We start from the raw sequence: 13,800 nt of genomic DNA, 5'->3' as shown, positions 1-13,800 counted from the left end.
TTGTTGTGACCCTACCACTCATCTCTTCTGAGATTTCATTGCTCTCTAAAAAACTACCTAAAACTCTCTTTGGATATGTCTACTGTCCTATTCAATGTACTATTAATAAAGCCGAAGCCTATTTTAACTGAAACAGCACAGTGCAGCACTCTGGAGAGATACTAACTCAGATCTCAGGGGCAGTAATAAGTTCGGTGCTGCAGTGCCACCCACCTCAACTGCTTCCAGTCCTGAAGCTAGCACACTGAATAGTAAATCAAGGATCTGTGTGCTCTTCTATCTGTGCACCTTACCTGTGGCTTCTACTTGTGATCTAAGATTTTGCAAATACATGTTTGTTTTCAAATTTTCACAAGATCAGTCTCTGAAAAAGATAGTTGATTGACTATTTACATACACGCAGATAAGAAACAAACAATTTATTTCAGGGTTTGACTGACTTGATAATTTTTTTCCAGATTGTCCAGACAAGTCTTAGTAAGTTTATAACTCAAGAATTGCTAGTTAATGAAGACTTTAAAAAAGTAATACAGTTTAAAGACATAATACTAACAGCTCATGGGGGAAAAAACTGAGATGTGGTAGGAGACCAAGTAGGTTAATGAGTTAACTAAAATCCTCTGAGGTTTTAGGCTTTCAAAGTTTAACTTAGTTATGTTGGTACATATAGTAAAATATAACTTATATTATCAGACATAAATTTTAGAAAGGGATAGTAAAACTGAACTTGTTCTACTACAATTGCAATAGCTCCCAGTCTGGATGAAGCCTGAACAAAATTAGGCTGCATGTGATGCTTCGTGTGTTTTTTGTATTAGACACTCAATTTAATAAGACTCTCCTTATTTATTTGTTCAGCTCCATTTGAACAAATAAGCGATATACATAGAGGGGGGAAAGAGCACCTTTTTTCATGAGACTGTTTCTTTTGCCACTGCTATTCACTTATGGGTCATTGGCCAATTCTCAGTGAATTCCAACTTCTCACCTTTTAAATTCTGTATTAAATGTAGTTCAGAATTTACATATTCTCTTCTTGACTTTTTAAGATATATTTCAAACAGCTAACTGTAGGTACAGCTTTTGATGTCTGAATGTGGATTATTTCAAAGTAACTTGAATTTAATCCATCATGAATTTATATTTTTCCTATTTTATGTGAATAACTGAATACCTTAGGAGTGTTATTTCAGTGATATAAAGAGGGCTTCTGATGGAAATACAAAGGAACAGAAAATTTCAGTGTTTCTGACATAATGAAATTTCATCATCTTGTTCTTGCTGGTTTTACTGCTAAGATCTGCAGTAACCAGTTCATTAAAATATGGGTGTTTTTTCTTGTAGGCTTGGATGTGCTGTCTTTACTTTAGTCATCTTTTTTTTTTTCTATTTATCCTTTTTAACCTCTTCAAACAAAGTTACAATTCCATCTATGGTTCGTTGTTACTCTGGCTAAGACATCTAGCAGTATAATAGAAGATAATAGTTTAAATATTAGAAGACAGAATTAGTTGTCTCATTTTTCTGCATGCAGCCATAGAATCTTGCAGGACACCTTTAGCCTCTGATAGACCTATCCCACTTGTTTGGGCTACCAGGTGTGCCTTGCTTAATGTGCAACTATTTTGTGCATGCACAGTGAGTATGGCATAACTATGTAGATGTAGTTGTTCTAGGCACAGGGGAAGACAGGGACCATGACGTTCCACCCCCTGTAGCAGCCTGGACATGAATGTGCAGACCAGCTATAGGACATTTGTGCTCCAGAAACACCCTAGCTGACCTAAGAAGTGACAGTAATTTATATTCAAGGAAATTATCTCTCATCCTTTTTGGACTTAGATGCATGAATTACTTTGAACTAAACCGAGCAAAATCATCTTAGAGGCAACTCTGGAAATGAACAGTTCTAGAAAATTTTCAGAATTAATTGTTCCATAAACAGGATTTTGAATTGGATTAGTGTCACTGTTTCCCTATGGTGAAATAAACCTTCTTCCTCTCCTCTGTCAACACTCCACTACTGTACCCTTAGTTCTTCCCCAGTGAAATGCATCCCTTGGCATACTTTGGTTGAGTTGGTACATGCCTGTCTCTGCAAACTTCATGAAATCCTCACTGCAGGCTGTTGCACCAGTCCATAAACGCGATGCATCTACTGAACTGGTTTTGTGACACAAAAAGTCTGCTTTGTTGCACTTTACTATAAAATGGAGGGCTGGGGAACACACTTACGCAATAGATTCTCACCACTCACTTTCTGAATGAGATCACAGGACAGCTGGGCTGTAAGGACCTTCTTTCTCCTGTGAACGGCTTTCCATGCTGTGCCCAAGTTAGAACATGCTCAGCCAGGCAGGAAATAACTAGGAAAATCACCATGGAGAAATACCGTGCAGGTCTGCTATGCTTCCTGTTTGGGTGCACACTTATTTTTTGGGTATGTTTTGGTGCTGGACTTTGTGCAACCACGTGCTGTGTCTATGTTCAGCACGAGACAAATAAGACTTTAAAAAGACTTTACTGAGAGTTATGATTTTTGAGGGGATCAAACCCATCCTTTCCAAGGTAAAAGCCACCCCTTTGTACATGATTTTATGAAATTCTGGAAAGTGCTGAACATTTGAAAGGCACTGCGTGTTCCCAAAACGCACTAAAATAAAGATGTATTTAACAGTCCACAGGTGGGCAGATTCAGCCCTCATCGTTAGTGTGCCTGGTCTGGAAATGTCTTCTGTGTTATGTAGTATTTCCAAGGCTTCAGATACCCATTAGGGCTGCAAGCACTTCAAGGTAGTTGGCAGCAGTCAATGACCTTGATTCTAGGTAGAGAGATGTATTTCAGAAATTTATATATATATATATATATATATATATTTGTTTGTATACCTTTTAAGTGTTTATGTAAATGTACTGCACACAGTTTGATATCTTCTCATTCTAATGATGTTGAAATGAATAAACAAAGAATCAAACAGATAAATAAAGCTCCTAAATAGCCCTTAAAAAAAAAAAAAATAAAAGAAAGAAAAAAGAAAAAAACACAAATAAAAGATATGCTGTAAATGCTATTAAGATGTAGTTAGCAATTCACCTATTTCTTTCTGAAAACAGGACAGACAATATAAAAATCTGTTATTCTGAAATGCTGAGTTCCAATTACAAAAAGTCTATGGTTGCAATTGTCTCACAGGACTGATTGCTCCTGCCCCTCCCATTTTACCGCAGAATTAATGGGTAGAAGACAAGTAACAGCTCCAGAGAAGGATATTTTCTTAAAAAATCCCTTAGGGCATTGTGACTACTTAGTAACAACATTAACCAAAGTATTATTAAAGAGATGCATTGTAGAAGATCTCCTTTGACAAGTAACTATAAAACATAATTCTATTTAGATTATTTTAATTAGAGCTGAGACAATATGAAAACATAAACACATCTACCCAATACACAGTGCTAATGAAAACAGCAAACAGTATGTGTGAGTGCATTTAATTGCAGTTCAACAGGATACTAAAGCACAAGTATAAATTAAAGTAGAACACTCATTATTGTCAGGAGTGTTATGTTTTTAGAATATCACTTCTACATGCATATGTTTACTTGGCTGAAGTTGGTTGCCTGTGTCTCTAGGTTGTTTCCTGATTCAATATAAGCAAAAATCATACATATGATTAGAATATTTTTCATAGCTGAACTTGTAACCAAGCCAGTTGGTGAAATCCTTAGCATAAAGGTAGTTCAGATGCCAAAAGGTAGGTTTGTACATCTACAATAGTAAAATCAGCTGCTGAGCTCTGGAAGGTTGTCATCTATACTGTTCAATTGTTAACACAGTCCTGGGTATAGTTTTGGTCCTGTACAATTCTCCCTCTCCAGAAGTGTAGGAATAATGGTGTATCTTCAAAATCTGATGACATCTGTCAAAGAGGGAAATGACTACAAACGTGTTACAGTTTTTAGCATTCAGGACTGCTATACCTCACAAACAGTAGGTTTGCAATTAAAACGAAGGCAGAAGCCAAGGGAAATGGAAACTCGGAGAAGATTAGTTCTTTTCCTTATTTATTCCCAGTCTGATTTGTCATCTGATATAAGACCAGGGGTGAAAGATGGAAGAGGGGCAGCAGCCCCCTGACGTTTAGTTACTTACTCCAATGGAGAACTAAAGGAGGAGCTATTATAACAGGCACAGAGAACTCTAGAACCACAGGAACAGAAAGCACTTCGTATACATGGTACCTAGATTCACATTGCATGACTTTCTAACCACAGGCTACAGGGAGGAGGTGCCCTCCTTGAGTGTGTCCCTACAGGTGAAATGATCAATATATGCTGATGGGCCCTGAGATTATTTTAAAGAAATAAGCACTTGCTGCTCATGCAGGATGAAAGAGGCGTCTTTCTCTAAATTAAAAATCAATGAAACAGAAATTCCTAGGACTTAGGCACTATGATGCCATTAAAAAGGAATTTAGTTTTAAAATGCATTTAGTAATGAAAAGGATCTGCAGTTAAATAACAGTAAGAACTTCTATTTATTGCTGTTTTTTCTTTAATTCCCATGAGCTTTTAAGTTCCCTGTTGTGGCTGCTTGCAATAAACTAAATTAAGATGTTGAGAAGTAAAAACAAGAATGTCAAGACAGGTCCTGAAACTGTCTATACATTATTTTTAATTGTAGTCATAATTTAAGATAAGGTTAAATGAAATGAAAAAATTCAAAAATTAGATTGCCTTAAGATTACCTTATTAAAAAGACAATGTATCTTCAGCTTGTTTAACATGGTATTTTGAGGCCTGACAGAATAATTTATTCAGGGGTATAGTAACAGTTCAGTGCAATCTTTCACTTGTAGGTGACACAGATGAATCAAACCCAGATCCATTGTAATCTCCAGTTTTTGCAATTTCAAGGCCACTTGATCATCTTATTTCAGATCCAATAAATCAGATAACTCTCGGCAGCAGCATTTACTGATGAGAATGTGTCAGACGTGCTGATTTCTGCAAATCAAAACTGAGGTACTGAGGACGGGAATAAGTGAAGAAGCCTGTCTTCTCACAGGCTGTATTTTACCAACAAAAAGATTAACATTATGGGATTTTATGTAAGTGTACATGAACAAAAGAGACAAAGAGAGAAACAGAGATGGCATGTTGAGATGTTGAGACAGAAGACAGAGACTAAGAAATGAAAAAAGTGATGTAAAGTTGTATTTGAAAGGGGAGGCAGAGGTTTAAATTGGATACATTGAAGGACAATGAGAGGGATGTAGTGACTGATGGAGTCAGTGGGAGATAGGACCATTAGGGAGTTCATTTGAGAGACCTTGATGACAAAACCACAGAAAAAGCAGAGAAGCAAGTTTTGGAAGACTAAATAGAACTGGAAGCAGCTTGTGTACTGTGAAAGGTGTTTTAGAGTAAAATAAGAAGTTTTGGAGGGAATATAACACTAGACAGGAGAATACTGAGAAAAATAAAGGAGTGAAAGGGAAGATGAGTGTGTAGAAAGAATAGAATCTTAAGAAAGAAGGAAGCTAGAGAATGGGAAATTTCTGAAGTAGGACTGAGTTCATCAGAGAATTAGAAGAATCAAATCATCTGAGCAGGTACCAAATAAGGGATTTATGTGTCCACTTGGCTACACTCATACTGTGTTATGCATGTGAGATGAGCCTGGAGAAGGGGCTACAGCCTCTTACTTTCTTTAGTAAGTCTGTATTTTATGTGCTAGCTAGAATTTGAGAACACAGGTTCACTTCTCTGTTCTATCAAAAATTTTCTACATGCTATAAGCCAACTGAAACCAGTTTTTACATTATGTAGGGAAGCTGGAATTTGGCAGGAGCACTGCAGAGTGTTCTCTAATCTCATTGGTTCTCAGTGATTTAATGAGCCACACATCCCTTTGGAAAGGTCTGTACCGTAGTTCAGCACCTGTAAAATGGGGCTAATAGCTCTGCCATAGTGCAAAGGAACATTGTGAGAATTAATTCTTTAAAGATTGTGATGGTGCTGTGTACACAAATCCGAAGGATAAGAGAACGTGAAGTCATAGCTTGTACTGCAGAGGACTCCGAAGTTAGATAAATATTTTTATGTTAAATTGAGAACAGAATTTTGCCCTAGCCCCTCTGCTAAATGTTATGTTGAATATATGAATGATCCCTTACATGCTCATAGAGTTACATGTGAGTCATGTCAGCCTTGAATATTCATGGAGCTTCCATTCATGGGAGCATTAAGTAAGTTCTTACTTGCCTTTTAAACAGAAAGGCAATTCAGTATGTTTATTTTGATGCCTCTCCTTATTTGTAGTGTTCAAAGTGGTATCTTTCATTGGTAGATGTTTGCTACTGACATGAAAATATGAAAATATTCTTCATATCACACCTGATTTAAAAGTTATTTATATCTTGTTATTGCAATATCTTTAAAGATTTACATTGATTTATTTTGGCCTTTGTACTGATGATAAGGTCTATTCATTAGCCTGATTTAGTATGCTGTTTTAGGATAGTGTAGGGTTTTCTGTGTTGGTATCATCACAATTGAAATGGTAGTCATGAAGAAACATTTTGAAGTAAATAAAGCCAGTTACTAGAGATATTTATACATAAGTAAATGAAATACATTAGTGTAATGAATAAAGTACATCTACTTAAGGAGAGATCTGCGTGTGGTTATGTAGCATACTTAGTGAGGTGAAGTCATGCTGTAAGTAAGCTATGATTTCACAGAGGCTATCTAAGTGTATGCAGACTTTCTGAGTAGTATGAGGCAAACATGTAATGACTGACAAAGCTGGCTTTGGTACAAAGCCTAAAGGAAACATCATTTCTTTGGGACAGAGTTTTGTATTTGCACAATCTCCACAGCTATAAAACCTTCACCCCTGCCTTCATTGGTATTCCATATAGTAAATAATCTTAAAAGTATTCAGGGCCTATCTGAGGACATCTTGGTAAATATAATTTAAAAGTGGCTTTGGCAGGTGCAATCCAGGAAACCAAGGTACAAGACTCCAGTAAGTGACTTGTTAATTGCTGGCTACAAATTCTGCCAATAAGACTAGAATTTGTCTCCAGATTCTATAATAACAAGGGAAGTAAGATATCCAGTGTGTCTACATGTGAGCTAGAGGTGGGATTCAGTCTGTACATAAGATTCTTTGTCTGATTCGGATATCTGATCTCCTGTCATGCTTAGCAGAGGTGTAAGATTCAATTCAGTTACTAAAAATAAGCATCTAATGTCATTTGGGGTGCCATAAATGTGTCTTTGACATGCACGTGTAGGCTGTGAGATATAACACAGGACCTACATAGGGGAGAACTGCACTCTTCTGGGTGGCAGCTGTAGGCCAGGTGGGATGCCCCAGCGCATCTCGAGTGATGGCAGATACATGTATTAAGGCAAGTGGCCAGGGTGAGGTGAATTGTTCTCTGGACTCCATTGGTTGTATTGACTAGATCTCTGTTGACTGTAATGGGAGCTTAGATACCCAGTATAGATTTAAACAGCTATGTTATAAATTTAGTTATCTAAATCTGGAACGGAATTATCCTAAGTGTAGAGATAATCCATTTTTTTCTACCATCTTTGTGCAAACTGTACTTTAGAGAGACACAGGCAGAGGCATGCAGTTAACACAAACTGGTTTACTGCATCTTTCTTGGCATATATTAATGAAAAACTAACATAATGTAACAACATAACATTTTACAGGACCCAGCAAAGGTGCAAAAGGCTCCTCTAGTTAGCTACAAAGGCTCAGATGCTAGATTCCTGTGTAATTATGTAGAAAAATTATTGGCGCATGTTGACAGATGGACCCTGTTAACTCCAGACAATATAGCAGAAGTGTTATGCTGTAGAGCACTAGAGGCTGTGTGAGAGTCTGTACAAAATCCTTAGACTGGAAAAATGTATTAAACTGAGATACGTTTCTCTGAATTAATAATAATAATGTCAAAGCTCAAAATAATACAGGAGGTATTTTGTATTTGCATTTTGTCATGAGCAGACAGAAAGCATGTTTCTAGCTTCCATAATCATCTTTGAAAATCACTCTCGATTTCTATCACTAACCTGTGTCTCCAGAGCAAGTCATAGCTATTTCTTGATGGACCTTTTTTAAAATCTGTGAGCACTTGCAAAGTAACTGATCTGTAAAAGAAACTTCAGAAAGGTTTGGGGTTGTTTTTGGTTTGTTTCACCCCTCTACCCCACCCAAGACCTTGCAAGTGTTTATTAGGAAACTTTTAAAAGATGTTAGAAGAGCTTGTAATACTACACTGAGGGGTAGTGAAACAGCTGATCAGCCTTAAGTTAGTAAAAGTCTGTATGATCCATCAGATACTGCTTTCTGATTCCAAGAAAGGGCCACCCAGTGGCTGAAGGCCTGTCTGGACAAAGGCCAGAAGCAATTCCTTTTGAAGCTGATTGGGAAGACAGAACTGGACCTTCCCAGCTACCCTTTTAGGTATGAACTGTCTCAGTTTAAGAATAACCAGAGATCATACACAACATGTTGCTTGAAGGGGCACCTTTTCAATTCAGAAGCTGAGGTCCTCCAAAACCACAACAACAGTGTTGCTTGGGAAATGCCCGGGAACATGATTCTGAATAACTGGAGATCTTTTTCAGTCTTAGAAATAATTAGGTCATTGATGAATTTGTTGTCTAGCAAAAGTGTGCAGTTTAGGTTTAATTAATACACATTAATATTTTTCGTCTGATCAGAGAGTTGCTTTGGCTCAGGTCCCAAACAATGACTTTTAACCAGACTGTTTGATGTTGGAGTCTGTCCCTGTTCATCGAACCCTCCCATGAAATTAGTAGCCCTAGGTGTCAGCCTTTCAAAGCAGAAGCTGTTTTTAATTATTAAAGCAAGTAAATCCCCTCAATAGACCATAGATGAGCTCCAGATGAATGCCCAAATTTACCCTTTGCAATTTTTCTCAGTTTTAACAGAACACAGTTAATTCACATGGTGCCCAACACGACTTTAAAAAACAATCAACGCTATACAAACCTAAGTCTATTTTTTTGTCTGACATACCAATAGAAAGAGTGAATTTTTAGTGTAAACAGTCTGGTTCTTTATTTGTAACACAAACATTGCAGGACTCATAACCTAAAAATGAAATAGACTACACACCAAATTGAAAATTACTCCACTGGGATAGACTGTATTTTAACAGGTAGTTCTAAGTAAGGTGAATAGCTTCGTGGTTCAAGGATGTTCTTATTGCTCCCAGGGCAGTAATTTGGTCTTGACACTAGTAAGTACCAAATTCTTGACCTTTACAAATATTCTGATCTGTTAAGCCTGGCATGCTAAAACAAGAAAAGTTAAAGCACCCTTTACTCTCTTTTTTTCTATTTACTTTTCCCGGCTTTAGTCATCTAAAGCAGCAGTTCCTGAGGTATATATCTCAGGATATATATTTTATGTATATATAAAATGCATGAAATAAATTTACAGATAGCTATACATCTGGATGCAGGGCCTCCTGTGTTTTGGAGGAGGCATTTAATGTTTCAGGTCATTGGCCTTGAAACATCAAGGAGCATTGTGGGGTTAGGATATTTTGCATATGGAGCCAGATGAGTGCTGTGACAGACTTTAGTATGACATAGCAAACCATCAGTCTGTGGCTTATAGTCCACCACACCGATCACTAAGGTTACAAGTAGTGCAGAGCGATGAGAACAGATCTGTGTAGAGAAAGCTGTTGCTGACCTGATGATCATGCTATATAGGTTTCATTGGTTTTAATTTAGGTTGGCTTTAGTCTGGTCCTATGGTCAAAAGGCCATAAGGAGTTGAAGCACATTTTGTACAGTATATATCGTACCTTATGGTGTGGATCCACCCAAAAAGACTGCAGCTGCTCTGCAGTCTAAGGCAGAGCCTTTAAATGGGGTCAATGCAGAGGTCCACTTCAAAAGTAAAAGTTTGATACAAACTAGTGTCAAGGTTTTCACTCTTCTTTGAAAACTCATGAAGAAATTTTGATTTTCATGTTTCTTTTTTAAGCTTTTAGACATGTCAGTCTTTGAATATTTAAGGCAGCCCTTCATAAATTGCATGAACAGCAGAGGGTTGCATTCGAGTGATGAGTGCTTGTTATTATTTTGTAAATTTCTTTATACAGGCATCAGCGGTCTAATTGTTTTGCAAGATGTGCCCAGCAATGCAGCTGGTGAAGAGCTCCCTTTCTTATCAAAAGATGATTGAAATTATTACATGCAAGGCTGTAAAACCCTATTTTATTTTGAATTAAATTGATTAGAATGAAGACATGCATTTATTTCTAATGAAGATTGATCTACATATTGGAAGAAAATTATCTCTACATTACCACAGCTTGTCGTATGAAATGATTTTTACTAGTACTATTTAAACCAAATAAAAACAGTAAAAAGAGAGAAATCCTGGGTAAATTTATTAAAAGTCAAGTAATGAAAACTACACAAAACGTCTGTATTTTTCATGCCAAACTTCTGTTTTTCTTGTAGCCCAAGCAGCGCACATCAATAGTATCTTCTCTGGAATTTCACCGAATGAATCACAGCCACAATTATTTTGAAATCAACTCATCCATTGGCTGTACAAGTTTTATTTCTACTCCTGCAATCAGTCCAGCTAACTACTCCTTTGGATCTCTGGAACACAGTGTTGAAGAGAGAGAAGTTCCAGGTATAGAAAATAAAGCTTACTTTGCCTATCAAAAAAGCTATATAAAACTATAGGTCTGTGGGTTTAAGCTGGAGTTGCTATTGTACTTGGTAGTGAAATACATTTATCAAAACCACACAAAATTATTCCTGATTTCTTTTTTCTGCTGCTCAACAAAGGGTTCTGGTATTTCATGACCAATATGATTAAATTATACTTTTTCCTGAATGTTATGTTTTGAATAAACCAGATTTTGTTTTACAGAAATACCTAGAATTTAGGTATTGTAGTTCTTGAAATTATGATGATTCAGGTTCACATGTACTTTCATCATTGAGTGGTCAGCATACCCTAATATGAATTTTAAATTGAAAAAAATCATTATTTAACCATCAGTAAAGATGAGGAAGGGAAGATTTCTAAATAACCTGACATTATTTCTGCATTAGTTATGGGATTCATTAAAGACAAACTTTAATATATTTGCTCTGATGATAAGAATTGAATAGAGTGATAGCGTGATTGTAACTGTGAAGGTTTTCTATGTATATACAGGTTTACCTAATGAAAATGCTTTAAAAAGTATTAAAATATTTTCTTCTCAGATCAAAACTTTAAGAGCAAGAAAGTGTCAGTAAACTGTGCGTTAAGCTACTTCTATCCCTTCAGATTTCATATGCAAGTTGCTTTATTTAGGCTAAACCTGAAGCAGAAGGGTATAGTATTTGGGAAAACTGATATATTGAAATAAATGTCTGATAGCTAGTTTATATGATCTGCAGATGGAGTTATTTCTTTTAAAGGGATACTATATTTAAGATCTTAATAGAAGCAGCTTACTATAAAATAAAAATAATAATACAAATGTTGAAATTCAGTAAAGACCTATCAGTTGGCTTCTGTAGCATTCGTCTTCAGATGAGATGAATGTTGTACATTTCTGGTTGTTAGGGGTTGAAAATTCTGAAAACTGTTGCTTTTAGATGGTCAAAAAATCAATTTCATAGCTAGATCAAAGGAAAACTATATTGTTAAAGAACTGTTGTGAAATAAGAGTGAGATATTCTATCAGTTATGACGAAGAATGGATTGAAAAGATCAGAGGTTATTCATATTGTTTTTCGTAGACTGACTGTGTCATCTTTGAAACTAAAGGATGTCCTTATATGCATGGATACAACAAACCTTTTCAAGCCCAACTGGAAATAATGGATTTGTATGGTATCTTTTATTCCTAGTTGTAGGGTCATTTGATTCTTTAGGGTTTTGGATTTTTTGTTGTTATTGTTTTTTCTGCTCTAAATTCTCTTCAGTGATCATAATGTTATTCTGGGTAGTTGAATGATACTAAATATGTCTTGATGTTTAAAAGCAAAAATAAGAAAACAAAAAGAACATTCATTGGAGTTAGATAATGAACTTCTCCAGATTTGGGCTGTTGCACAGTTCTGGTTAAGTTCTTCATCATATCTGGATTTGCTTTACTTTTATCTCCTTTGGTTAAATTTACAATGGACTGCACTCAGTAGCTTTTAATCACTGCATTTCATTTGGTCTGAAATTGGAATGATAATCTCATGGTTATTAGAACTCTACATTTCTAATTTGTGGATGATGTGATTTAAGGATTGAGTGGAAGCTGAGCTTCCCCTTGTCTCTGCCTAGAAAGCTGAGCAAAAATTAACAAAGGCAAAATGACTGAATCTGGAGTTCTGGACATCTTTTACAAGTTTCTCAAGAGTACAGTTTACCATAAGTAAATCATTCATTTACTATCAGTAAATGAAATCATTATAGTAGAAGTGCAATTCCTCCTCTCAGATGGTTTCTATCCTAGAGTCGTTTAAGCAATATATTCACTGAAAGGTTCCTTGTTCCTTTTACAGATCTACAGTGACAATAATTACAATTCATCATATGTCTTGATTATAACCCTCTGAATTGCCAGCTTGTTCTGAAAATTCATGGAAGATTTGCACCTTAAAAGAATGTTTAGTTCAGTAACAGCTGAGGATTTGTGCATGTTTGAGTGTTTCCTTCTATATTATATTCATGGGTGTTTATGTCTCTCATTTTTTCTTTTTAAAGCATCATTGGCAAAAAGCAACTAATTATTTTTTCATGCTTGTTGAGGTCAAGGGTCTTCTGGTTGACCAGAAAGAAACAATATACAGAAGGAACTCATTTTCATAGTAATTTCAGCTGGTAGTTTTCTGTCGCCTTCTTTGAAACAATCAAAATGCTTTTTATGGAATTTCTAAATCAGGAACTGCCATATAAATATGGCCTTAGTATTTTCCTACTCAATTTCAGTGCTTTTTAAGGGTTTTTTGGGGGGGAAACTTGCAATGGTGCATTATCATTCAGATGAAAGTGGGAGATGCATACAACAAAATAATTATTCTAATTCTAAAATAATTATTTTACCTCTGCTTCCGTGGTCTGCTACCAAAGAAGAATCTATCTCTTGTAACTTTTATAAATTAGAGAAAATTCCTCTTTATATTTGGGGATCACAGTTTTACCCTTGGTGTTTACTAGTTCCCTACAATCCCCGATTTGAAACTGGGATCGGGATTTTCAGTAAGTGTATTTTTATCAAATAAAAAAACACTGAACTCTACCACAGCACTATATTATCTGACTGACAGCATATACATTTTCTGATTAATTAGCTGGAGAACAGCCCGCATATAATGGTAGGTATGTACTTTAGCTTTGGGATCAGATGGCCTTGTAGCGTAAACAAAACCATTTATGTTCCCTGCATAGATGGCGGAAGATACCTTAATATCAGGTTGCATGAAACTAAAATGTAAGGATAAAGATTCTGTTACTTGTTTTGAACTTCAACTGGTGAAGAACCTGCAATAAGTTTATGGAAACGCTTTTCTCACTGCAGTATACGTAGAGCAGATTGTGAATGCAGCTTTGGCATGGCCAGTTTTCACAGCTTTATTTGCCGCAATAATATTGACTTCATAGAAGTAAATCGAATTCAGAGTGAATGATCATAGCATTGCATTTCATCTCAAGTTAGAGGTCAGTGGATCCAAATAATGTCAGCTACTAGTGTTAAACTTTCTGTAGTAAAAGTGAGTCCACTC

General features: G+C 36.1%; 1 protein-coding gene across 14 annotated transcripts in view; it reads left to right on the top strand.

The window, feature by feature from the left end:
- The window catches only part of ANKS1B (ankyrin repeat and sterile alpha motif domain containing 1B), a 436,519-nt gene that overhangs the window by 159,755 nt on the left and 262,964 nt on the right, over positions 1-13,800 (top strand). For all 14 annotated transcript variants that reach the window (XM_065043836.1, XM_065043965.1, XM_065043826.1 and 11 more), the window contains one exon: positions 10,534-10,714. In XM_065043836.1, the coding sequence (XP_064899908.1) occupies positions 10,534-10,714 (181 nt within the window). The remainder of the gene's footprint in view (positions 1-10,533; positions 10,715-13,800) is intronic.

The sequence above is a fragment of the Columba livia genome, chromosome 1 (genome assembly GCF_036013475.1).
Source record: "Columba livia isolate bColLiv1 breed racing homer chromosome 1, bColLiv1.pat.W.v2, whole genome shotgun sequence".
In the NCBI taxonomy this organism is placed as follows: domain Eukaryota; kingdom Metazoa; phylum Chordata; class Aves; order Columbiformes; family Columbidae; genus Columba; species Columba livia.
This window is presented reverse-complemented; position numbering and strand designations above follow the sequence as displayed.